This window comes from Camelus ferus, chromosome 6 (assembly GCF_009834535.1).
Source record: "Camelus ferus isolate YT-003-E chromosome 6, BCGSAC_Cfer_1.0, whole genome shotgun sequence".
In the NCBI taxonomy this organism is placed as follows: domain Eukaryota; kingdom Metazoa; phylum Chordata; class Mammalia; order Artiodactyla; family Camelidae; genus Camelus; species Camelus ferus.
Window position 1 is genome coordinate 85045491 of NC_045701.1, and position 24152 is coordinate 85069642.

At 49.2% G+C, this 24152-nt stretch overlaps 1 protein-coding gene and 2 long non-coding RNA genes across 3 annotated transcripts; 2 read left to right on the forward strand and 1 right to left on the reverse strand.

Annotated features, from left to right (window-relative positions):
- Positions 1 to 1610: 1610 nt before the first annotated feature.
- SERPINA5 (serpin family A member 5) lies at positions 1611 to 10203 on the forward strand. The gene is made up of 5 exons (XM_006184213.3): positions 1611 to 1762; positions 5847 to 6482; positions 7862 to 8132; positions 8483 to 8630; positions 9156 to 10203. The coding sequence occupies exons 2-5, from the start codon at positions 5864 to 5866 to the stop codon at positions 9342 to 9344; spliced, it is 1227 nt and encodes a 408-aa protein (XP_006184275.1). The 5' UTR covers positions 1611 to 1762; positions 5847 to 5863; the 3' UTR covers positions 9345 to 10203.
- A 1005-nt stretch (positions 10204 to 11208) lies between these two features.
- Positions 11209 to 18032, forward strand: LOC106729549. The gene is made up of 3 exons (XR_001365973.2): positions 11209 to 11353; positions 13784 to 14299; positions 15254 to 18032. It is a non-coding gene; the product is annotated as an uncharacterized LOC106729549 (long non-coding RNA).
- LOC116664394 lies at positions 13585 to 15701 on the reverse strand. Its single transcript, XR_004320910.1, has 2 exons — positions 15570 to 15701; positions 13585 to 13819 (listed from the first exon to the last, which is right to left on the reverse strand). It is a non-coding gene; the product is annotated as an uncharacterized LOC116664394 (long non-coding RNA).
- Positions 18033 to 24152: the final 6120 nt, after the last annotated feature.

Below are 24152 nucleotides of genomic sequence, written 5' to 3' on the forward strand. Positions count from 1 at the left end.
CAGTTCAGGAGGTCAGAAGTCCAAACTGGGTCTACTGGGCCAACAGCAAGATAACGGCCAGGCTTTCTTCTGGACTTCTTGGCCCACGACCTCACATCACATTGTTTTTTTTTTTAACTCCTGCTTCCATGACCATGCTTCTTCTGACTCTGATCTCCTCCCTCGCTCTCTCATAAGGAAGGGCCTTTGTGATAACATTTGGGACCCACCTGGGAAATCCAAGATAGTCCCCCTGTTTCAATACCCTTAACTCAATCACATCTGCAAAGTCCCTTTCATCATATGAGGCCACACTCACAGGTTCCAGGTATTAGAACACGGATACCTTTAGAGGGGCTATTACCCATCCTACCACAGGTAGGCGAATCTGATTTCCACCCAGTGGCACAGAGTTTGGGAGCCTCCAGGTTGTGAGATAAAGGACACTTGCTCATGTCACATGGCCCAATGGACAGAAAGCAAAACTCGAACAGAAGGGACCAAATTCTACCTTGTTAACGCCTCTCCCTGAAAGCTGTGTGCCTTTAGGCTGGTGACCTAACCTCTCTGTGCTTCCATCTTCTCACTGATTCCACGTGGATGCTTATGTCCACCTTTCAATGCATTGTGTTCAGGGCAGTGAACACAAAGCAAGTACTCGATGCCTGGTAAGGACTGGGCTTGTCTCCAGATTGAGATTAGCCCCTCTGCAGGGTGGTTATAAGGATTAAAAGAAGTAATGGGCTGTAACTGGGCCCAAAACTGTGGAGAGAGAAGGGGGATATCTCAGGAGTCATGGAGGGACCCTGGTTGCTAAGCATTAGAATCACTTCCTCTGGGTAGTGTCCGACCCTCTGTTTTCTCTGCCAACTCCACACCCCACAGTCACCCACGTAACCTTCTGGGTCACGGCCATGCACGGTGCACCCAGTATTAGGATGCCCCAGGCATGGGGAGCTTAGAAACAAAACAAGGGTCAAACTAACACTCCAGCACGTGGAAATGTTCTTGAAAGTGTGGGGCTGAATTTGGGAGCCCCAGTTTCAAAGTAGGAAAGGACATTCCAACCAAGCCCACAGAAATCCTGGGGACAGCCCTTTTCTAAGCAGGGAGCCCGGGCCCTGAAGCCGAGACCCGTGCACTCAGCCCCGCTCTGTCCCTAACTGATGCCCGTCTCTGGAAAGTTCCTTCTCAGCCTCAGTTCCATTACTGGTGCAGTGAGCAGGGCTGACATAACGCTCCCTCATCTTGGCCGTGGTGAGACCCTCTCAATCCGCCTTATTTCCACCAGGATCTGGCTGTAGAGGTCCATGTGTCTCGTAAGCACATAGCCTGTGAAGAGCTTGGACCCTCACTCCCCTGATCTGCAGCAAATTGGCTGCGGGAAACAAAGGCATCAGCCTGGAGGAAGGGAGGTTTGGGAGCCTGTCCCTGTCCCTGTGTCTGCAACGCCAGCAGCTGGTCAGCTGTCCAGCCTGGTCTCCCTGGGGCATCTGTGCCATTGCTGGCAAATGGTGGCCATGTGGGGCTTTCAGGGCAGCAAAGGGGTGGCCTCGGCCAGAACTGGGCTGACTTTGGCTTGTAAGATCTAGAAGCTCTGCCAGGACAGGGCAGGGCCGACTGGGGCGGAGCCAGAGGAGGGGCGGAGCCAGCAGAGGGGCGGAGTCAGGGCCCCTCTGCTGTGGTCAGTGACAAACGCTGGCCCCAGTCCAGCCAGCCCTCTGCTCTTTACACAGCCTGACTGCCCGACACCGCCGCTGTGTGCGCTCGGCCACGGGACAGAGTAAGTACAGGTGGAGGGCCCGTGGGCTCGGGCGTGCGGGGAGCTGGCGAGGCGTGGACTCTGGTGTTACGGGATTCGGAGGGCTTAAAAGCTTTGATGGTGTCCCAGGGTGAACACGAAAATCTCTCCACGTTGATGGGGAGGGAGCCAGGGCCTCTGAGGTAGCAGAGGTGGGTCCCCCTAACCATGTGGTCTTGGGAACCCGCTAAATCTGGCTGAGTCTCAGATTCCTTGTGGGTAAGATACAAATTATCACACCCTGCGCACCCTGTGATGTGAAGATTAAATAAAGTGGTGGTTCTCACTCAAGTATGATTTTTGCCTCCAGGGCCCATCTGGCAATGTCTGGAGACATTTTTAGTTGTCGTAACTGGAGGAGGGGCTGCTATTGGCTTCCAGGGAGCAGAGACCAGGGGTGCTGTAAACATTCTACAATGCACAGGATAGTTCTCCCCCACCCCAATCCCACTCCCAACCTGACAAAGAATGATCTGGCTCCAAATGCCTACAGCACTGAGAAACCCTGAAATAGGTAATGGGGACGAAATGTCGGGTACCCAGGATGTGTTCGATAAATCAGAGCTTCTATTGTTTTCTGTGCCTGGAATCTTGGACCTTTGGAAATCAGGAAAATGATTAAATATAATGTTTCCCTGAGATAAGGCCACTCTGCCTGGAGGCAGCCACTCAGAGTGGCCGCTAGAGTTTCTGGCCCCATTTGGTCATTTATCAAATAAACAAAATGTAGACATAAAATGAATGGGATTTCCAGTTTCTTTTAGGATGGGGCCCTTGGCAAGAAATGTAACAATAAAAGGAAAACTGCTCCCCTAGGCCAACATCCTTATTGACAGATCAAGAAACCACAGCTTGAAGGATAAAGGGGGTGGGAGGGAAATTGGGGAGATGATGGATGTATTCAGGGCATAGATGGTGGCGATGGTTTCATGGGTGTGTACTCAGCTCCAAACTCATCGAGTTGTGTACATCGAGTTAAGTATGTATGGCTTTTGGTATGTCCGTCTGACCTCAATAAAGTGGTTTTGAAAAAGAAAGAGAAAGGAAATTGAAGCTGAGCTTCAGCAGGGGCGTTACTCAAGGTCAGCTGCTAAGTTAGCCCCAGAGCCGCCAGGGATCAGCTCTCCATGCCCAGCCTGGCTTGTTTCCACTCCTCAGTGTCCAGCCTGTGGTTTAACATCTCTGAATTACAGAGACGGGGATGGGGTCCATTCATCTGTCTACTTGTCCATCCACTCATCCATTCATTGAACAGTGGGGCCTGAGCATTACCCCTTGACTGAGAAGTCTCACAGTGGGACCAGCACATGTGAGGTTCCTCTTTCATGAGCTTATGTTGTAGCGGGGGAGACAGGGACAAGAAGTCAACAGTGCACGCAAATGTAATTGCCCTTCTGTAACCGATGGAGCCGTGAGAGAGACAATCAAGGGGCTGTTTTAGAGGATAACGATGGAGAGGGCGGGGCCAAGCGTGGACAGGGTACCGCCAAGAAGAGGCGTTTAAGCGGAGGCCTGAGCCCAGGGAGAAGCTGTTCCTGGTGAGAAAAGTGGAGAGAGGGTTCCAGCAGGGAGAACAGAGGGTGAAAGGGCTTAGGGCTGGGATGGGGCTTCTGTGTTAGAAACTGAAAAAGAAGAAGCGTGCCCAGGGGCAGAGCAGGTCAGGTGAGGCTGGCGAGAGCCAGCTAGAGCCAGACCACATGCAGCCTCGTGGGTTATCGTGCAAATCAGTGTTAGATTTTACCAAGTCAGTGAGCAGCGACGACATTTTTAGGCAGAGGTCGCTGGTTCTGGGAAGCTCTGCCCCCTACCCACCCCCCACCTCCCCAGTGTTTAGTCTTCCCCTTTCTGCCCAGCTCCAAGTCTTACCTCTCCTTTTGTAATTAGCAGGTAGTGGACAGACCCTCCTGAGCCGCACACCTCCCACGGTTAAGTCCAAAGTCAACCAGGGTGGGACCTTGTTGCCTAATATTTGGAATATGTGCCAGCAGATTTTGGGTCTGGATGGTGGGGGACCAGTGGGAGGACTGCCCAGGGCCTGCTCACCCCATGCCCACCTGCTGCCGCCGCCAGTCCCTTTGGCCTGGAATGCCAGATGAGCTTGATTGATCTGCTTTCTTCCCCCTGGCACATGGAGGCATCTCTGCAGACACACTGGCGTCATGGGCCCAGGAGAGGGTCAGCCAGGCCAGGCTCTGCTGTCGCCCAGTGGGGGCTGGTCTCCTGAGATCCAGGCTCGTCGAGCTGGGAGCAGACTCACCTGGCTCAGAGTTGCCACAAAACAGTGTCAAAGCTGTGTATTTGCACCAGAAGCCCAAGAGTGTGATGGCAAAGCCTGGGCTTAGAAACTAGGAAACCTGAAATGGGCCCCTAGGCCTCCACTTTCTCAGAATTAACCTCTCTGACCCTCTGTTTCCTCTTCTGTACAATTATAATACCAACTCCATGTGGCTGTGGAGGAGTATACATGAGCTAATACAGGGTTGGGGAAGACACAGGGATACTCACAGCCACAGAAGAGGGGGAGCCATGTGTCATTTCTCAGAGCCACAAAAGGGAACCAAGAGGCAGCATGTACACCAGAGGACTCTGGATTTGAATCCTGGTTCCATCACTCACTGGCTGGGACAAACTATTCCATTTTTCTAAGCCTTACTTTATTCAGCTGTAAAGTGGGGCTATTGATGTTTGTTTTTGGTAAAGATGAACTTCAATAGTATTTACATAGTGTCTAATAGACGGTGACCTATTAGACACTATGTAAGTGACAGAGAGAGAGGAGTGGAGCAAGATTTCTGGGCCCCAGACCTGCCGCCCAGGGGCGCCTGAATGAAGCTGAGCCCCTGCTGCCTCGGGAGACTCATGGGGCACTCGGAGAAGTGGCTCCAGCCCATCAGATCAGTTCTGTTTCGGAGGTGGGGGCAGTGATGAGGCCATAGAAAATGAGGCCTGAGAGAGGAAGGGACTTGCCCAAGGTCACCAGGCAGCTGCAGGGACAGGAGGATGGGAGGCCAGAGCTCTCACTCCTTCTTCCCAGCCAGCTGTCCTTGGGCTCCCTCCAAGCAGGAAACTCCTTTTCGATCTGTAGCTATTTTCTGAAAGCCATTCTTTCAAAGGGGCATGACCAGCTCATTGTTAATCTCTATGTGTATGTGGGTGTTGAGCTGAATTGCTTCTTCATCAGCATCCTGCTATCCTGATGGTTCCAACATTCTGTAGGAGGGACTGTAGTCTAAAGGACACAGAGGTCACACTGTTGCAAAAGAGAAAAATGTTGCAGCCTGGCACCTGCAGGGTCCTTAGGATGGACCACCAAGTGAGGGTTCTTGGCTTCGAGCAGGAAAGATTCAAGAGTGAGCCGTAGGAAAGGGAAAGCAAGTTAATTTAGAGAGATGCACATTCATTGGCAGAATGCAGTCAGTCTCAGAAGGGAGAGTGGCCCCAGGCATGGGTTGTAGGTTTTTATGGGTTATGCCCCTGGGGGAAGGAGAGGGGGTCTGGTGGCATCATATGTTCACTGATGAACCACAGGAGCCTGACACCCTGCCTGCCACTGAGTAGATGCTCTGAATGAAAAGGACAAATCCAGCAGTAAAATGGGGACCACAGGAGGTTAACTGATCTGAGCTCATAGAAGGACCATGAGGTCTTACAGACGCTACACTGGGGGACCCAAGTGACGGTTAGAGGGAGCGGGCTGCTGGTTCCCCATAACCTCAGAGATGCTGACCAGGCAGAACATGGGAGAGCCCTCTGCCCCACATCCCATCACCCCATACACCACTTGTGGATGAAAGGACACTTCTCGCCCTGGTGGCCAGTCCCCACCTGGGTGCCCTGTCCTTCCTCTCCTCACCATTAGATGTCCACATCCCCAGGTCTCTGTCCTCCAGGGCCTCCTAAACCATCATTCCCAGCCTCTCGGGTCCATCACTGCCCTCTGAGTCTCTTGGTGGCGGTGCCATTTCCCGGGATGTAGGCTTTGTGTGTTTCTTCCAAACTTCTCTCTGAGAGGATGTGCTGGCTGCATGCTCTCTCTCTGGGCTCATCCTCCTCATCTCCCTTTCAGAACAAGGGGCAGCCACAATGCGGCTCTGCCTCCTCTTGTGCCTGGTGCTCCTCAGCCCGCCGATGGCCACCCTCCACCGCCACCACTCTGGGGAGACGAAGAAGAGAGGCCGGGAGCTGCTGCCCGTGGTTGCCACAGTGGCCCCTGGCAGTGGGGACTTTGCCTTCGACCTCTACAGGGCCTTGGCTGCAACTGCCCCCAACCAGAACGTCTTCTTCTCCCCTCTGAGCATCTCCATGAGCCTGGCCATGCTCTCCCTGGGGGCTCGGTCCAACACCAAGGCTCAGATCCTGCAGGGCCTGGGCCTCAACCCTCAGGAGAGCTGGGATGAGGAGCTCCACAGTGCCTCCCAGCGGCTGCTACAGGAGCTTGGGCAGCCCAGAGAGGAGCTCCAGCTGAGCCTCGGCAATGCCCTGTTTACCAAGCCCACCGTGCCCATCCAGGACGCCTTCCTGAGTGCCATGAGGTTGCTGTACCTGGCAGACACTTTCTCCACTAACTTTGAGGACCCCGAAGGGGCCAAGAAGCAGATCAATGATTACGTGGCAAAGCAAACAAAAGGCAAGATTGCAGACTTGGTTGAGGTTCTGGATGGCACTGAGGTCATGGTTATGGTGAATTACATTTTCTTTAAAGGTAAGGCCCTTGGGCTTGAACCTGAACTTCCTCTTTTCAGCTGCTCATGTAAAAAAAAATATATATATGTGTGTGTGTGTGTGTGTGTGTGTGTGTGTGTATCCAATTCCGGTACACATAGAAGAGTGGGAGTGGATTTAGTCCTTCCTGATACCTGTCGGTAACAGTGAAGCCAACCATCAGCCATGGGTGAGATGGTGCCTTCTTACTTTGTAGGGTGATGTTAATGACCCCGGGTGCTGTTTCCTCCACTGGGAAAGAGCTGGTTCCTGTTGGAGGTCCTGGGAACACCTAAAAGCCAAAGCAGGCTCTGAAGTGTGTTTGTCATGGCCACGGTGCCAAAGAAACTGACGCCATGGCTGCTCAGGGCAAGACTGTGGGCCTTAGAAAGGCCTTAGAAGGCATTTCCCAGATGCTCCCTTGTCCCCAGATCCTCACCTCCATGCCCTTCTAGGGGCTGTTTCCTCAGCCAAGAAATCCTGTTCTGAAGAGTCTTTTTTCCCCACCTCAAGAGCTGAGCTCCCCATCATTACCTCCCTGATGTTTCTTGTAAATATCCCTACTCACCTCAGCTTTGTGTGTCTGCTTCTCCTAGATACTGAACTCCCGAGCCCTGTACGGGGCAGGGCTGAGATGCGGAGGGGAGGGGATGGGGGGGAAGGGAAGGAGGAAAATAGTTAAGTTGTTAACCGAACCCCCCTCTTCTTATGGTCACAGATGGTGAGTATCAAGTTTGGACTCTAAGATTTCTTGTCCCCTGGTCCAGGGCTAGGCTGCAGAGGACAGCCGTGAAGTAAGCTCGTGGGGCACTGGGGCGGGATCCATATTTGATTACCACTAAGAAGATGGAAACAATATATCACTTGGAAGAAAAAGTCCTACAGGAAACCCCAGAGTGGGCAGTGTTAACTGAAAAATCACCCAGGTATAGGGTAGCGTTGTCAGCCATCCGTATTAGTTACCCTCTTCACTTGGATATTTGACCTTGAGTAAGGACATCAGAGAAGCAAACATTAGGGGTTAAGGGCTTCTGAAGACATGAGTACCAACCTCCTTGTTTTGCAAATGTGGAATGAAAAGCCCCACAAAAAGTTCCAGCCTGTCCCCCAAATGAGGAAGTGGCTTGTCTTTATTTCAAGAGGCTCAGCCACCACTTCCGCCAACGAAACTGCTCTAAAGAGGATGCTCTTTGTTTGGTAGGTTTCTTGTCTCCACCTTTTTCATTGGCAGCTGAGAATTTCAAATTCCTTTTCCATTTTAATCTTTCTTTTTTTAACCTGATTTTTAAAAATAGAGGTATAGTTGATTTACAACGTCACATTAATTTCTGCTATGCAGCACAGTGATTCAGTTATACATGTATCCCTTCTAACCTTTAGCAAAGTGGGAGACAAGCTTCGACCACAAAAGCACCCACGAGCAGGACTTCCACGTGACCTCGGAGACAGCGGTGCGGGTGCCCATGATGAAACATGAAGACGAGTATTACTACTTCCTGGACCGAAGCCTCTCCTGCAGGGTGGTGGGGGTCCCCTACCGAGGGAATGCCACCGCCTTCTTCATTCTCCCCCGCGAGGGCGGGATGGGCCAGGTGGAGAGTGGACTGAAGGAGAAAACACTGAGGAAGTGGCTCAAGTTGTCCGTGAAGAGGTATCACTCCCACTTCTCCGGGGTCAGCCCACTGCTGCTCACCCCCAGGGAGACACGGTGCCCCTCGGGCTGCAGAGCAGTGGCGGGGAAACTCACCTAGGCCGGGAGCTGTCTCCTAGCCCAGAGGCGACATGTGAAGTCCCAGCCCCCTGGCCTGGCCCAGCTACAGGGAGACATCAGAGTGGACAGTGACCTCTGGGGACAACCCATGTCCAAGTCCAGAGTTGGGTGGGTCCCCTCGAGGCAACGGGCTGGATGAGCACTAGGAAACCAAGAGGGGTCAGCAGGAATGTAAGTGCAGTGAGTCAATGCTCTAGAAGAGTCGAAGAAGAGTCCTCTTCTCTTTCCAGGCAGCTTGAGCTTTACCTACCCAAGTTCTCCATTGAGGGCTCCTATCAGCTGGAGAAAGTCCTCCCCAAGCTGGGGATCAGTGACGTCTTCACCTCCCAAGCTGACCTGGCCGGCATCAGCAACCACTCCAGCATCCTGGTGTCTGAGGTGAGCATGTGCTTTCAGAAATTTCTTTTCTTTTCTTTTCTGTTCTGTTCTGTTCCGTTCCGTTCCGTTCCTCATTCCATAGTCTTTCTTTCTTTCTTTTCTCTCAAGAAGCAAAGGTTTCACTTTGTATCTTATCCTTTGTGCACTGGGAAGTCATATCCAGCACTGTGCCTTGCGGGAAGGTTTCCTGTCTTCAGCAATCAAAACTAAGAATGCAGCGCTAGCTCCTTCACTCACTAGCTGTGTGACCTCTAACAATTGCTTGACCTCTCTGAGCCTCCTTTCTCTATAAAATTGAAGAGTCTTGCCCTCGCTGTGAGATGCCATGAAAATTCAATGAAAGCCACACATGCACTCACCTTCGAGCCCTGGTGAACAAGGGCTGTTCAGTTGCATCATTTCCCACCTGCCTCATGGCTCAGTAGCACAGATACTTCGATGATGATGCTACTGGCAGGTGGCTGTTGCCCCGATGGCATCTCCCAGCCCCTAGTGGCTTGGTGACGCTCTGTGTCCCCCCTGCAGATGGTGCACAAAGCTGTGGTGGAGGTGGACGAGTCGGGAACCAAAGCGGCCGCAGCCACTGGGACGATCTTCATGTTCAGGTCGGCCCGGCTCAGCTCTCAGCGGATCGTGTTCAACAGGCCCTTTCTAATGCTCATTGTGGAGAACAGCAAGAACATCCTTTTCTTTGGCAGAGTGAGCCGCCTGTGAGGTGGAGATTTCTCCTGAAAGGCACAGGCCTCCACTGTGGAAGACGAGGGTGCACTGTGGCTGGGAGCTGGTGATTCACACAGGTTTAGTTGACTAATGAGACTTTCACAAGTAATAATAATAATGACATTGAAATACTGATGATTGCTTCTTTTCACACCATTGCAAGACCTGGATGCTCCAAAGAACCTTAGAGAACATTCAGTCTTGCCCTCACCCATCATCAATGGAGATTAGCACCAAGGCTCAGAGAGGTTGGTTGACTTGCCCAAGGCCACACAGCATGTTAGTGGCAGAGAGAAACCCAGAATTCAGGTCCCTGTTGCCCAGTCCAGTGACACCAAGCTCTGCAGGAGGGTTGTTCCGGTAGATATTGCCACCAGGAAGTGAATTTCCAAGCCTAGTCCCCCACATGTTAGCAATACCAGCTCTCAGTCCATCATGATTTGGAAAGAATGCTGAAATGGGAGTATGGAATGGGGCTTCTGTCCCAGCTGTGTGACTTTGGGTAATACTGTCTCTCTTTGGACTTTGGTTTCCCCATGTATACAATGAAGGGTCAGGTCAAGGATTGAAGGACCTTTGAAATCATTGAAAAGGCTAAGGTCTTCCCTGCCCCTCACAGTTGATTTCAACACATTCAAGTGCCACTCATCTTTTAAGAAGAACCTTGGCCGGCAGGGTGGACGTGGACTGTCAGAGGATTGAACCATCTGTGGATTGATTTACCATCTCATGGGCTTGTCTGGGGGTGGGAGAATGGAGGTCTGTTGCAAACACTAGAGAGCAATTGAAGACTCTGTTGACTAACTGTGAATTTTAGTGTCCACAATAACAATAAAGCCTTTTGCAAACACTATGTGTCATTGTCCCTATGGAAGTAGCTCTGAAAACGTGACATTAATAGCTTATCATGTTCCAGGCTCAAAGCTAGGTGCTTTACCTGGATGGTTGCATTTACCCCTTACAATATCCTGTGGGAGGTAGGCAGTACTGTTATCCCCATTTTACAGATGGGGAAGTTGAAGCTTGCAGAGAACAGGTGAGAAGCTCCTCAGTGGTAGAGGCAGGATTTGACCCCGGGAGTGTGGCTCCGGGACTTCACTCTCAGCCCTGTTCTCTGCTACAGAGGAGACATGACCAGGAAATAGAAGCCCAGGTCAGGTGAATCAGGGTACCAGCTCTTCTGACATCCAGGTAGGCTCACTCTCCTCCTTCACGAAACCCAGCATGCTGCTTCGGTATCAGATGAAGGGAATCAGACATTTTCAAGGATGAATGAATGAATGAGTCCTTCACTCAGTCTCAGACTGTCCCCTAATCAGCTGTCCCCAAGCCTGATCCCTGAATGCCTGTCACCCTACCTTCCTTGTCCCTAGCTTGCTTTCAGTGAGCCTGCACCCAGCGCTCTGATCCCAGAGACTGGACTGTATGGCGGATGGGTGCCCCTGAGAACCACCGAGGTCTGAACCTCACTGAGCACCTACTACAGGCCAGCTGTGGGGACACGTGGCCTCTGTGATCTCATTAATCCCTCAACACACCCATTTCACAGAGAGCAATGTTAAGTGTCTACCTAGAGCCCCCCCAGCAGGTGTCAGTGCAGGCTCTGGGACCCAAACGACACGGGTTGGCTGGCGGCAGGGCAGACGGCTGCACCCAGAACCAGACGGCTTGCCTGCGTTTGTGTCTCAGACTCGGGAAGCTGGAGGACGGGGCCTCCTCGTGGGGTCAGACCTGCTCCTGGGCGCCTTTGCCTTTCGCCACACCTGGTCTGCCTTAGCAAATATTTCTCTCCGAGTTTACCCAGCCAGTCCAAGGTCGGGGGGAGGCCCCACTGTGCTGCGTGTGTAAGGCCAAGGTCCTGCGCTGTCTAAAGTTCACTCAGCAGACACTCACAAAACAGCTACCATGTGGGGGGTCGGGACGGGCTCGGGGTGGCTGACTTGGGGGAAGCCTTGGCGCATGTCGTGGAAGGAAGCTCGGAGCTGGGAGTCATCGCAGGTCACGTAAGTCAATTGTCACACGATCCTGGAGGAGCAAATTGGTATAGCAGCTCAGAAGGACAGAATTAACTTCTGATAATTTCTGATGGCTCAGGAGAGGTTTTGCTGAAGAAGTAGTGCTGAGCTGGTCTTTTTTTTTTTAATTTTTTTTTTTTGTTGTTGCTGTTTTTGGGGGGGAAGGGTAATTTTGATTTATTTATTCATAATTATTATTTTAATGGGGATACTGGGGATTGAACCCAGGACCTTGTGCATGCTAAGCACTCGGTCTACCACTCCCTACCCCAAGCTGCTCTTGAAGAGTATGTAGGGCTTCACCAGACGGCAGATTTGGGAACAGGGCTGGGACTTTCGGGCAGAGGGGACAGCTGGAGAAGAGCTGCGGTGCACACGGGAAGTCATGGGGACCTCAGTCTGGACCAGGGCAGGGTGTGTGAAGGAAAACAAAGAAGAAAGGGGACAATACTTGTAGTCCAGTGACAGGGACCCTGCACACGAGACCTGTGTTTTGTCTCTTCTCTTTCATCTCAGTTTCAGGGTGGTTTGGTCATTGACACTGCACCTAATTTACCCCCTAATCTATCTCCTGCCCCTCGCTCTCCCATCTGCACATCAGCAGATGACTCACTGCCCTCAAGGGGGCGCTCACACCCAACCACACCTGCTTCTCCAACACCCCACCTGCCCCTTCCTGGGATTGACCTCATTCAATAGGTGACATAAGATACCAGGTCTGGAGGGTGCCCACATTGTTGGTGTGGCTGTCCCCCGTGGGGCCCTCTTTCTTAGCCCCTGTGTTCATTTGCTAGGGCCACCATAACACAGTACCACAGACTAGGAGGCTTAGCAACAGAAATGTATTATCTCGCAGTCCTGGAGGCTGGAAGTCTGAGATCAAGGTGTCATCAGGGCGGTTTCTTCTGAGGCCTCTCTCTTCGGCTTGCAGACAGCCAGTCTTTTCTCTCTGTCCTCGCATGGTCCTCCCTGTGTGTGTCTGTGTCCTAGTCATCCTCTCTCACAATCTCTGCCAGTCATATTGGATTGGGGGCCACTCTAATTATTTTTGAAGGTTACTTTCTTATTTTTATTGAAGTATACTATGGTTGATGTACAGTAATATATATGTTACAGGTGTACGATACAGTGATTCACAATTTTTAAAGATTATATTCCATTTATAGTTATAAAATACTGACTATATTCCCATGTTGTACAAGGTATCCTGTAGTTTATTTTATGCATAATAGTTTGTGCTCCCTAATCCCCACTCCTATTTGCCCCTCACCCTTCCGTCTCCCCACTGATAACCATTAGTTTGTTCTCTACATCTGTGGGTCTGTTTCTTTTTTGTTCTATTCACTAGATTGTTGTATTTTTTAGACTCTACACAGATATGATATCATACAGTATTTGTCATTCTCTATCTGACTTATTTCACTAAGCATAATACCCTCCAAATCCATCCATGTTTCTGCAAATGGCAAAAATGTCATTCTTTTTTATGGCTGAGTAGTATTCCATTGTGTGTATATATACCACATCTTCTTTATCCATTCATCTGTTGATGAACATTTAGGTTGCTTCCATATCGTAGCAATTATATATAATGCTGCTATGAACATTGGGGTGCATTTATCTTTTCAAATTATTATTTATGTTTTTTTCAGATATAAACCCAGACGTGGGATTGTGGGTCAAATGGTAGTCCTATTTTTAGAGTTTTAAGGAACCTCTCTATACTGTTTTCTACGCTGGCTGCACCAATTTACATTCCCACCAACAGTGTACAAGGGCTCCCTTTTCTCTACACCCTCAACAACATTTGTTATTTATGGTCTTTTGATGACACCATTCTGAAAAGGTCCATCCTAATTTTAACTTAATCATCTCTTTAAAGACCTGCTGTCTAAATATAGTCACATTCGGAAGCACTGGGGTTAGGACTTCACCATATGAAGTTGAAGGGGTGGAGGACGCAATTCAATGCATAGCAGTCACTCCACCTTTGAGTTGCTACAACGATTGCCAAGTTCATTCCTGTTCTCAGGAGCCCACTTTCATTCCCCGCTCTGACCTCATGCAGTCGGGGGACCTCCCCTTGTGAACCCCGCTGCCTCCAGGAAGCAGAGGAACAAGGCTAGGGCCCAGGACCCCTCCCCCCGACCCCTCCGTGTGGAGACTCAGATGGGAAGGGATGCCCTGGGCCTCCCGATGAAGCACTTCACGCCCCATTGAACAGCCTAGGCTTGTTTATTTAGCTCTTTCATGCAAAGGCTTTTGTGTGTGGGGTGGTGTCTACAGGGAATCGGGCGTGGAGCCAGGACACGGATGGAATGGGGAGCCCAGCAGACATGGGCCCTGGCAATAACCGAGGACACAAACAAACAAACATAGAATTACAAATTGTGATGAGGGTAATTCTTTTGTCCACAGATGTTTACTGAATCTCCACTGGTGCTGTTCCGGGTGCTGAAGATAAATGAAGAAAACAACAAAGATCACTGCTCCGGAGGAGCTACATTCTAGTACAGACAGACAACAGCAGGAAAAAACCCACAAAGAGTAAAACAGAAACGTAAAATACATCGCATGCCAGTTGAGGACAAGTGCTGCGGAGAGTGAGCTCGACTTAGGGATGTGCTTCTATGAACAGGGCATGGGAGGGGAAGAACTGTAGCGCCAGGTGGAGAGACCTGACGCCCACTACCTTGGCCGTGTGGTCAAGGTCAGCTTCACAGTGATGTGTCGTGTTGACACCCATCTGCTGTGGGGTGATGATAAGGAAGCATCGCCTGTGTGGGACCTGCCCCCAAACACGTCGCTCTAATCATGAGAAAGCGCCATACAGACCCTGACTGAGGGCCATTTGACAAAATACCTGACCCGCAGTGCTCTTCCAAAGTGTCAAGGTCACGAAAAGCACACAAAGCCTAGTGCTACGGATTGAAGGTTTGTGTCCCTCAAAATTTGTATGTGGAAATCCTCACCCCAATGTGATGGTATTAGAAGATGGGGCCATTGGGAGGGGACAAGGTCATGAGGATGGAGCCCTCATGAGTGAGCCCCTGTGTAGAAGCCACCCGGTCTGTGGCATTTTGTTACAGTGTCCTGAACAGACTAAGACATCTGAGCGACTGTCACAGGCCAGATAAAACTCAGGGGGTGTGGAAACTAAATGTAACGTGGTTTCCTGGATGGGATCCTGGAGGAAAAAATTTGTGGAAAAACTGGTGAAATTGAAATAAATCTACCATACCAGGGTTCACTTCTTAGTTTTGAGACATAGATCATGGTGACATCAGATATTTATGTCACAGGAGCTCTCTGTACTGTCATTACAACTTTTCTGTATATCTAAAATTATTTCAAAATAAAAAGTTGGTTTTTTAGTAAAACGCTAAAAAAAAATAGTAGAGAATATGAGGAGGTGAAGGAGTTATAAAGACAGAAGCAGATCAGTTAAGGAGGAGAACAGGGAACTAAGAGAGACAATCAAGGACCTTCTGCAGCCCGACATCCAGAGGGGCCCCTGGGGCGGTGGCATTGAAGCCGAGACCTGAGGGACAAGCAGGAGTTAATGGGGCAAATGCTACTTGTGCACTTCGTGAGTGAAGACCCAGAGGTGGGAGGGTGTGTCCTGTTGACAGAACTGACAGAGGACACATGAGGTTGGAGCCCGTGAGCATGTCTCTTCATCAGCAACTGTGACGATGTGCAGGGTGTGCGAGGTGGGGGCGACACTGAAAACACTAGTAGCACTTGAATGCCACTAGCTGCGCGTGTGACACTGTCCTAAGCCCTCTGCCGACCTTGTCTCAGTTAATAAAGAGGCAGAGAGGCACTGCCGCAAGGAGCTGGGATGGCAAACAGGTGACATCGGTGACTTTCTCTTGTTTCTTACAGAGCTGCACCCCAGAGTGGACCACCTGTCACCTTTCCCCAAGGAATGAAGTGGGAGCGAGGTGACACCAAGATGGCAACAGCTACAGACACAGAAGTGCTTTGGCCACTTGGGAGAATCCAGTAAGAGAGACCACTTGCCATTCCTGATGGTGATTTTCCATGAAGACATGCAGAGTTCAGATAAACAAACGCCCCTACACGCGCCCACACTGCTACTCACACACGTGTGCACACATGCACGCGCACACACAGCCTTCTGGAGACGCGTGGCTTCTAGCAGCTAATACGGCTGCAGCCTCCGGAGCTCATCACTCACTGTGTACCGGCGGGGTTGGGGGTGGTCCTCAGAGTCTTCCCCTCTCTCATCCCCTGCTTCTCCGTCAGTCTCTCCCGAAGAGGCTGCTGTGAACCCGTTTGTGGATCTGACCAGCAGTTATATGTGTCTTCACGGATGTTAAGGGGTGGGGTGGGAGGACCGGTCTGGCAGGTGTGGGATAAAGGAGTATGAGCTGGGGGCGGGGCCTCTGCTCTCAGGTGTGCTGAGCAAACTGCACAATGTATCCATCTCCCCCACTGCCCAGCGTGGTGATGTCACAATGCCCGAGTCTCAGGGCTGTTTGGAGGCTTGGAGGGAATGGGGCAAAGGAAGGGGCTCGGACCCTGTGGCAGTGCCTCTCAGACTGTGACCGACATCACCCAGGGAGCTTGTTAAAAGTGCCTACTCTGGGCTCCTTCGCGAGGAATCAGCGTGGGCGAACAAGTGCCCCTCGGGGTTTGGATGCACACGCAGATAGCGCTTATCTGCCGTCACAAGACGGGAGAGCCCAGGGTTATTTGATTCTGCCCAGACTCCTGGGAATCTGTGTCCCCCTCCTCCCTGGCAGCTGCTACCCGCCAGCTTCAGGGCCTGCAGACTCTCAGATTCTCTGCCCTGACAGGCCTAGACACCCTTCATTTCTAGGCATTTCTCCAGCTAATCCTTGCGGAGCAACAGCCAGGTAACACAAACCCAGGCATGTCCTCAAGACTCCGCCCAGAGGTCCTTCCTCGGTGCAGCCTTCCTGACACCCCCAGACCCATCTCTCGGCTCCCACTGCCCCTACACCCCGCAACCCCTTCATCACTCCCCACACTGTCTGGGTACCATCTCTCTGCTTGTCTGTGTCTCTCTCACACCGTGAAGTCCCTGGGGGTTAGATTCATCTAGCTGGCATGGCCCTGGGTCAATGAATGAAGAGGCCATTTGAGGGTCAGGCTCCAGAAGATTCCACCTTCTGGTTCCAACCGGTCTGGGGTCTGCGTGCTTGTAGGCAGCACACAGCTAACTTCCTCCACCCGGCAGGGGTTTCAGTACCTGTAAAGCGGCTCAAAGGACACGGCCCAGAATATTATCTGTAGTCCTTGAGAGGGAACTAAGGGTCCCGGACTCTAATGGCTAAACTGTTATTATGTTTTCTTGCCTGTCTGTTTTCCTTTGCTTCTGTTTTTTCTCACTTCTTGGATTAAATATATTCTTTGGCACTCAGGGAAGACCTAGGAGGCTAAAGCTTTCTACGAACAAGAGGCAGCCGGAGGCCATGGTGGGGGGGGACATGTCCCCGGGAGGCCCCGTAGTGTCCTGCTCCATTCCATATGTTTTCCAGACCAGGTGCTGGGGTCTTTCCACAGCCCGGCCCGGAGCGGAGTCAGGGCGCCTCCACCTTCCCATGGGCTGCACGCGGCTGGGGTGGCTGTGTGTCCGCATGGGGACTTGGCAGCGGGAGTGGGGCTGTGCCTCCTGGAGGGGAGGAGGGTGTGGGCTCCCAGGCCTGCCGGCCTGGCCCCGGATCCCCGCCGGGCACTTTCCGCCCTGACACCTTGGGAACTGGCTTCGTCTCTCTGTACCTCGGTTTCCTCGGATGTAGAACAGAATAACTGAACCTTCCTCCAAAGGTACTTGTGAGAATTTGAGGAGCTCTTCACAAAGATCAGCTCAACTATAATTACATCACTGTTATGACCTGGCCTCTGCAGTGAAGGAAGTCCGGGTAAATTTGTTTAGAATAGGGATGGCCCAGGGAACCCTCATTTACTGAGGCATCAGTTATGTGGCATACACCGTTCTGTGCGGCTGACCTGCATCCTTCCATAGCACTCAAACTTCCCTGCTCACTCTCTTCCCCCAGCCTAAGCGCCAAGTGGGCAGGTGATATGGATTTAGGTTAATCTACTGCTGTGTCATAAATCATTCTAAAATCACACAGCTTGGACAACAGAATGCTTACATCTCACAATTTCAGAGGGTCCGGAGTCTGGGAGGGGCTGAGCTGGGTGCTTCTGGCTCAGGGCCCCTTGTGGGCTTGTAGACAAGTCGTGGGCCCGGTGCCGCCGCCTATTGCACATCCAGGCTCCCTCAGTGGCTGCTGGCATGAGCCGTCAGCTCCTGCCTTTGGGGCTATTCCCAGGGCTGCTTCAGACATGGCTCCCCCTAGAGTGTGTGTGTGTGTGTGTGTGTGTGTGAGAGAGAGAGAGAGAGAGAGAGAGAGAGAGAGAGAACTCAAGTCAGAAGCAGCATCTTTTTATTTGTTATTTTCTTGTTGCTGTTGTTCAAAAAGTTATTTTTAATGGGCAATACTTGGGTATAACCTTCCTCAATCACACAATGGGAAATTATGAAAGTTTCACCAGCTTTTAAAGGTAGAATACAGTGTAACTAATATATACCTTTTAGAATGTCCTAGATTCTGGATTTTGTAGCCATTTAATTAATTAATTAATTAAAATTTATATATGTACTGTTTCTAAGAACAATTTAGTGCTTTAGCTTTTTAAACTTACCCACTTATCAAAGGAACAAAACCAACTACAAAATAAGATTCAACAGAATGCTGTAATCCAATCATAAAGGACAGTCAAATGTGCTTACACATATTCAAGAAATCAATCATCTTAGTTATAAATAATAAGTTGTTCATTTGTGTCCCTTTTTTTTAGATTCCACATATAAGTGATATCATATGGCATTTTTCTTTCTCTTTCTGGCTTACTTCACTTAGAATGATGATCTCCAGGTCAATCATGTTGCTGCAAATGACATTATTTTATTCATTTTTATGGCTGAGTAGCATTCCACTGTGTGTGTGTGTATATATATATATACACACCACATCTTCTTTATCGAGTCATCTGTTGATGGACATTTGGGTGGTTTCCATATTTTGGCTATTGAAATTGTGCTGCTATGAACATGGGGTGCATGTGTCTTTCTGAATTATGTTTTTCTCTGGGTATATGCCCAGGAGTGGGATTGCTGGATCATATGGTAAGTCTATTTTTAGTTTTTCAAGGAACCTCCACACTGTCCTCCATAGTGGCAAGCAGCACCTTTTTATAACCTAGTCTCGGAAGTGATTCCCCATCCCTTCTGCCATATTCCCTTTATTAGAATAAGTCACTAAGTCCATTCCAGCTCAAGGGGAGAGTAATTAAACCCCATCCCTTGAAGTCAGGATTGTCAAAGGATTTGTGTACATACGTCTTAAATGACCAGAGTACTGTAACCTCAGAATCCAGTGGAGTGACTGTTCTCACAGCTGAGTCTTAATTAAAAAGGGATGGACCGAATGAATGAACAAGTGAGTGGGTGAGGGAGGAGGGCATTCCTGCCCTGCTTTGCAGAGGAAAAGAGGAAAGGCTCAGAGAGGCTGAAGTGTATGTGAGGCTGTCAGGTCAAAGGACATGGGTGGCTGCTCTTACCTTAACAATTCTTGTGACCCAAGAATTCTCAGATGTCCCCTGGAGCGTGGAAGGCAGTACTGAAAGGGAGACAATGATGGCAGTCTGTAGTAGCTTCGTCCCTCCTCAAAGGAAAACAAGACACAACAGGAGGAGAAATGGATGACTAAGGAGCAGGCAAAACAGAGACAGGAATTCCCTCTGCTCCTGCCAAATGCTTCTGTGGTCACCTCCCCAGATCTGATCCACACAGGGACACAGCCAGGGGCCTGGCTGGGCTGTGCTGAAGGGAATTTGCAAACGTACCTCAGAGCTGCAGCCAGCATCATCCCTGGGACCACAGAACTAGGTCTGTGCAAACACAGCCAGAGAGCCTGGGTGCCAGGACAGAGCAGAGCCCAGAGGCCCCCGGCCTGTAAGAGAGAAGGCAGAGCCTGCTCTGGGGTTCGGGCTGTTCTTAATATCATTTCATCCTCCTAAGAATTGTTTAAGGAGCCATAAACGACAAAAGAGGTTCGGAGAGGTGAAGTAATTGGCTTAAAGTCACCCAGCTGGTGGAGGGCGGCAAAGCCATGATGCCAAGGGAGCAAGGCTGAGGGAGGCCCCTTCCATGACCCCTGCCTCCTCCACCTCCAGGAAGAAGCTCTCTGGAAGAAACCGGCATTGGTCCCTTCCAGCTTGTGTGCTCCGTGGAGGTGGTACACCCTCTTACTTGGATTCCCCGCTGCCTCCAGTTGAGCCCCAGAAATACAATCATCCATTTGCAGGGCCAGCTCACACGGGGACATATCCCTTCTCTAAGGGTTCCTTAGCCCACCTGTGCCGAGTCAGCACTCACGAATCAGAAGTAGCAACACAAAGGCAACGACTGCAGAAAACAGGAGACAGCATCACAGTGGTCAAGCTTCCAGAATCTGAATCAATCCAGTTCCTATGGACTCCATATGAGTCTGGGGACAGTAAGAGTGACTGTCCCCTGAATGGAGCACCTGCCAGCCTCAAGTCAGCAGCAGAGCACTCGAGACATACCTTCACCTACTTGAGGCGGGTGCTACAGCCACACTCACACAGGCTCCAAAGGCTGGTGCCACTTCAGCCCCTGCCTGTCTCTCCGCCTTTGTGCTTCTGGGTTTCTTGAGCCCTGGAAATAGGCTCCTGGAAACCTTGGCCCTGACTCCATTTTAAGGGTGCACCTTCCAGCTTCCTTTGGGCTGCTCACCTGGGTCCATTTCAAGTCAAAGAAACACGTGCATCCCAGCATTGGGGCCCGAGGCAGGCCACTCCCAAAATATACTTCAATGGCATGTTGATTATTTTGATTTAAAGTTACTTAAGAAATGGCCAATACAGGGGGGATGGATAGATTAGGAGTTTGAGATTAATAGATACACACTACTATATATAAAATAGGTAAACAACAAGGACCTACCGTACAGCACAGGGAACGATATTCAATTTCTTGTAATGATCTGTAATGGAAAAGAATCTGAAAAATATATATATGTCTGTATATGTATAATTGAATTGCTTTGCTATACACATGAAACTAACATTGTAAATTGACTACACTTCAGTAAAAATAAGAATCAGGAAAAAAAAAAAAAAGAAATGGCCAATGCAAGAGGGACACTTTGGCCCTCCTCTCTGTTTCCCTGAAAGCAGAAACTAAGTCTCCCGCATGGAAGGTGTACTCCCTGCATCTGGTGGAAGAAGGACACCCTTCTCATCAGACATGGGGAATGTGGAGCCGGGAAGCCTGGGTTAGCAGACCTCATCACTTCTTTTTTTTTTTTTTTTTAACATTTTTTTATTAAGTTATAGTCATTTTACAATGTTGTGTCAAATTCCAGTGTAGAGCACAATTTTTCAGTTTTACATGAACATACATGTATTCATTGTCACATTGTTTTTCACTGTGAGCCACCACAAGATCTTATATATGTTTCCCCATGCTATACAGTATAATCTTGTTTATCTGTTCTACATATGCCTGTCAGCATCTACAAATTTTGAACTCCCAGTCTATCCCTTCCCACCCCTCTCCCCCTTGGCAACCACAAGTTTATATTCTATGTCTATGAGTCTGTTTCTGTTTTGTATTAATGTTCTTTTTTTTTTTTTTTTAGATTCCACATATGAGTGATCTCATATGCTATTTTTATTTCTCTTTCTGGCTTACTTCACTTAGAATGACATTCTCCAGTGACATCCATGTTGCTGCAAATGGTGTTATGTTGTCATTTTTATGGCTGAATAGTATTCCATTGTATAAATACACCACATCTTCTTTATCCGGTCATCTGTTGATGGACATTTAGTCTGTTTCCATGTCTTGGCTATTGTAAATAGTGCAGCTAACCTTGTTACTTCTTTAATGTACTCCTCCAAGCCCAAACTCTATTTAAATTCTTCACTAATTCAACACTTAAAACTTAAATTTATGTGTCCTATCAGCCTCACTAATTTATTGTTTCTTTGTCAAAAAAGTATAAAAGCTGCCTGTTTTGGCCATTTCCTTAGCTCCCATTTCTAGGAGACCTCTGCACATAAGAATGAAAATTCCCTCCACAGGAATTATGATAGACTGATACCTGGAGGTGACTGACTTCTCCTATAAGATTCCTCCCAATGAAGATCCATGAATGTCCCCTCTATTGAACGCTGTCTAAGACCACTTCTTAGATGGCTCCTTGTTGATCATGTGTGGCCATAAACTCTCTAACAGCATACCTCTTGCCCAGCCAACTCTTTTCCTCCTCCATGGGACATGATTCTCTGGGAATAAGCCTTCCTAGCACTGAAGAAGTCAATGCTGATGCCAAATAAACAAATGGTTGATCATTAATGCTTTTCCAAAAAAGATTTCGATCAAAAGGGGGAAATGTGAAAGGAAAATAAAAATGGTGTCAGTATTGCTAAGGGAGCTCTCTAGGATGAAGTCAGGGGCTGCTGAAGAAGTGTGACTGTGCACAGCTCAGCCCAAATGGAATCTGAATTTTCATCAACTATTTTCTTAAACAAGCATCTAGGGCATCTGCCTAATGTTTCAGACTCAAGACACATATTGGACACATACCCTAAAATGACTCATGACTACCTAGCCACTTATTGGAACCTTACCCTAAATAAATCATGACGGCCTATCTCTTAAGGACAACGATTTCTCTTCCTGTGTCAGGGTCAATCATAACTCTTGCCAGATAACTTTAACAGTCTCATGGTTTCTGTCTTTATAAAATCTGGACACATCTTCTTCCTCAGAACATGCTTTTGGTTTTACCAGAATCGGTATTTCCTGAACTGTAATTCCTAAGACCCTAAAAAAAACTCTTTTCTCATTTGCAGGCTTCTGTGTTTTCTTAGTTGACATATATTCTTCTCCCTTTCACTGCTTTAGCCTGTGAGGCAGTGCCCCTCAGTATGTAAAGTATATACGAATCTCCTGGGGAGACTGTCAGGATACAGATGCTGTATTAGTAGTTCTGGGGTGGGCCCCAAGAGTCTACCTCTCTAGCAAGCTCCCTGCTGCTTGTCCTCAGACCACATTTGAGTATAGCAAGGGTGTCAATGGTCTATTCTTTTATGCACAGGGGCTTCTCTTAAGACACCAGCGTGCCATTAATTTCATTTTTGTTTTCCTTTGTCAGGTTCAGAAATATGGCTAGGGTCCTCTGGACTTAGAGGAGAGAATACTCAAAAGAGATTCCTGCCTCAGGCTCCAATGATCCTATAGCCTCAGTGGCCAATAGAAAGATGATATGGAGGGGACACTTCAAAAAAGAGGTGACACTGGATTCAGGAACAGAACAACAGACATTAGCCTTAATCCTTTTCTGTGTCCTAATTCCCTTATGCTCTCATCAGGCCCTAGAGGACACTGTGACACGACCATCCATGCTTGTGGAATTGAAGAAAAAGCCTGTACCAATTTTGGGGTCTAAGTAGATCAATGATGGCTGTAAGAGCTCAGTGACGAGGCTGAGAGATGGGCAGAGGTGCATGTAGCCCTGGAGCATCAGTCAGAAGCTCCAGGTGACAGGTGGCGCCCAGGACATGTTAGCTCCCCATAAGCACCCTCAGCATTATTTGGAAAAGGTAGAAAATTTTCTGCCTTCACATTGACTAGAGGTTCAGACTGTCAGTTCAGTTTTAAGGAAATTGATGACTCTCCTGGGGCCAGAGAATTTGGGGGACACTCAGGTAAAACATCAGGGTAAGAGAAGTAGTGATGCCGAATGTCCATTCTTATTTTCTATCAAGGCAATCAAACCCCAAATGTTTGGCTGGGACATAGCTACACAATGGAGAATATTGGCTGCACTGCACAGTGTCCCCTGCAGGTAGGTGTGGTCATATGACCAAGCTCTGGCTGATGGAACACAAGTGAAAATAAAACACCCCAAATCTAGAGCATTTCTTTCAAACAAAGGGTCGTGCCTTTGCCTTTCCCCCTTGCCCTTAGCTGGAAGGTGGACGTGGCAATGAGCCACTGGGACGTGGCAAACAACACAAGGAACGGCAAAGCACCTGGATAAGAGAAGCCCAAATCCCTCGCAAAATGGGATCACCGTGTCAATCCACTACCTCCACCTGGACTTACATGAGACAGAAATGAACTGAAGTCTGGTTTCAACCAATGTTTCTTTGGGATTCTGTGTAACTTAAAATATGTAATCAATTCTGCAAATATTTGGAGCCTGAAAAGACCTACATCATCATTTCAGGAAGGATGGGACCAAACGCTTGGTCACTTCCGGCCTTCACAGTTAACAAATCTTTATTAAGTACTTTTGGGATGCAGCAACAAACAAAAATAAAAATAAAAATCCTCTCCTACTAGAGCTTACATTTAGGATTATTTAATCTTTATAGAGACACTGGTCAGGGAAATGTTGTATTTGCATTTTAGAGCCGAGGAGATTAAGGCTGAGGGATTTTCAGTCAATTTTTGGGGGTCACGTAGCCGGTGAGTAGTACTTTCAGGATTCAGATTTACCTGCTGCCAAAGCCATCCCCTGCCACTAAACCCTGATTCCAGCTTGTGCTCAGTGGAACCCGTAGGGGCCCCAGGGGTCTGTCAGGGATGTCATAGATGGAGGGTTGTGACTATGAGGGATGAAGAGGCAGTTTTCCCATGAGCTTGAGAGATGCCTGGGATGACAGCAGAGAGAAATCAAAGGAGACC

Coding starts and splice junctions, on each gene's coding strand:
- SERPINA5 (XM_006184213.3), top strand. CDS start 5,864: ATGCGGCTCTGCCTCCTCTTGTGCCTGGTGCTCCTCAGCCCGCCGATG. Junction 6,483..7,861: donor GAATTACATTTTCTTTAAAG/GTAAGGCCCTTG, acceptor TCTAACCTTTAG/CAAAGTGGGAGACAAGCTTC. Junction 8,631..9,155: donor CCAGCATCCTGGTGTCTGAG/GTGAGCATGTGC, acceptor TCCCCCCTGCAG/ATGGTGCACAAAGCTGTGGT.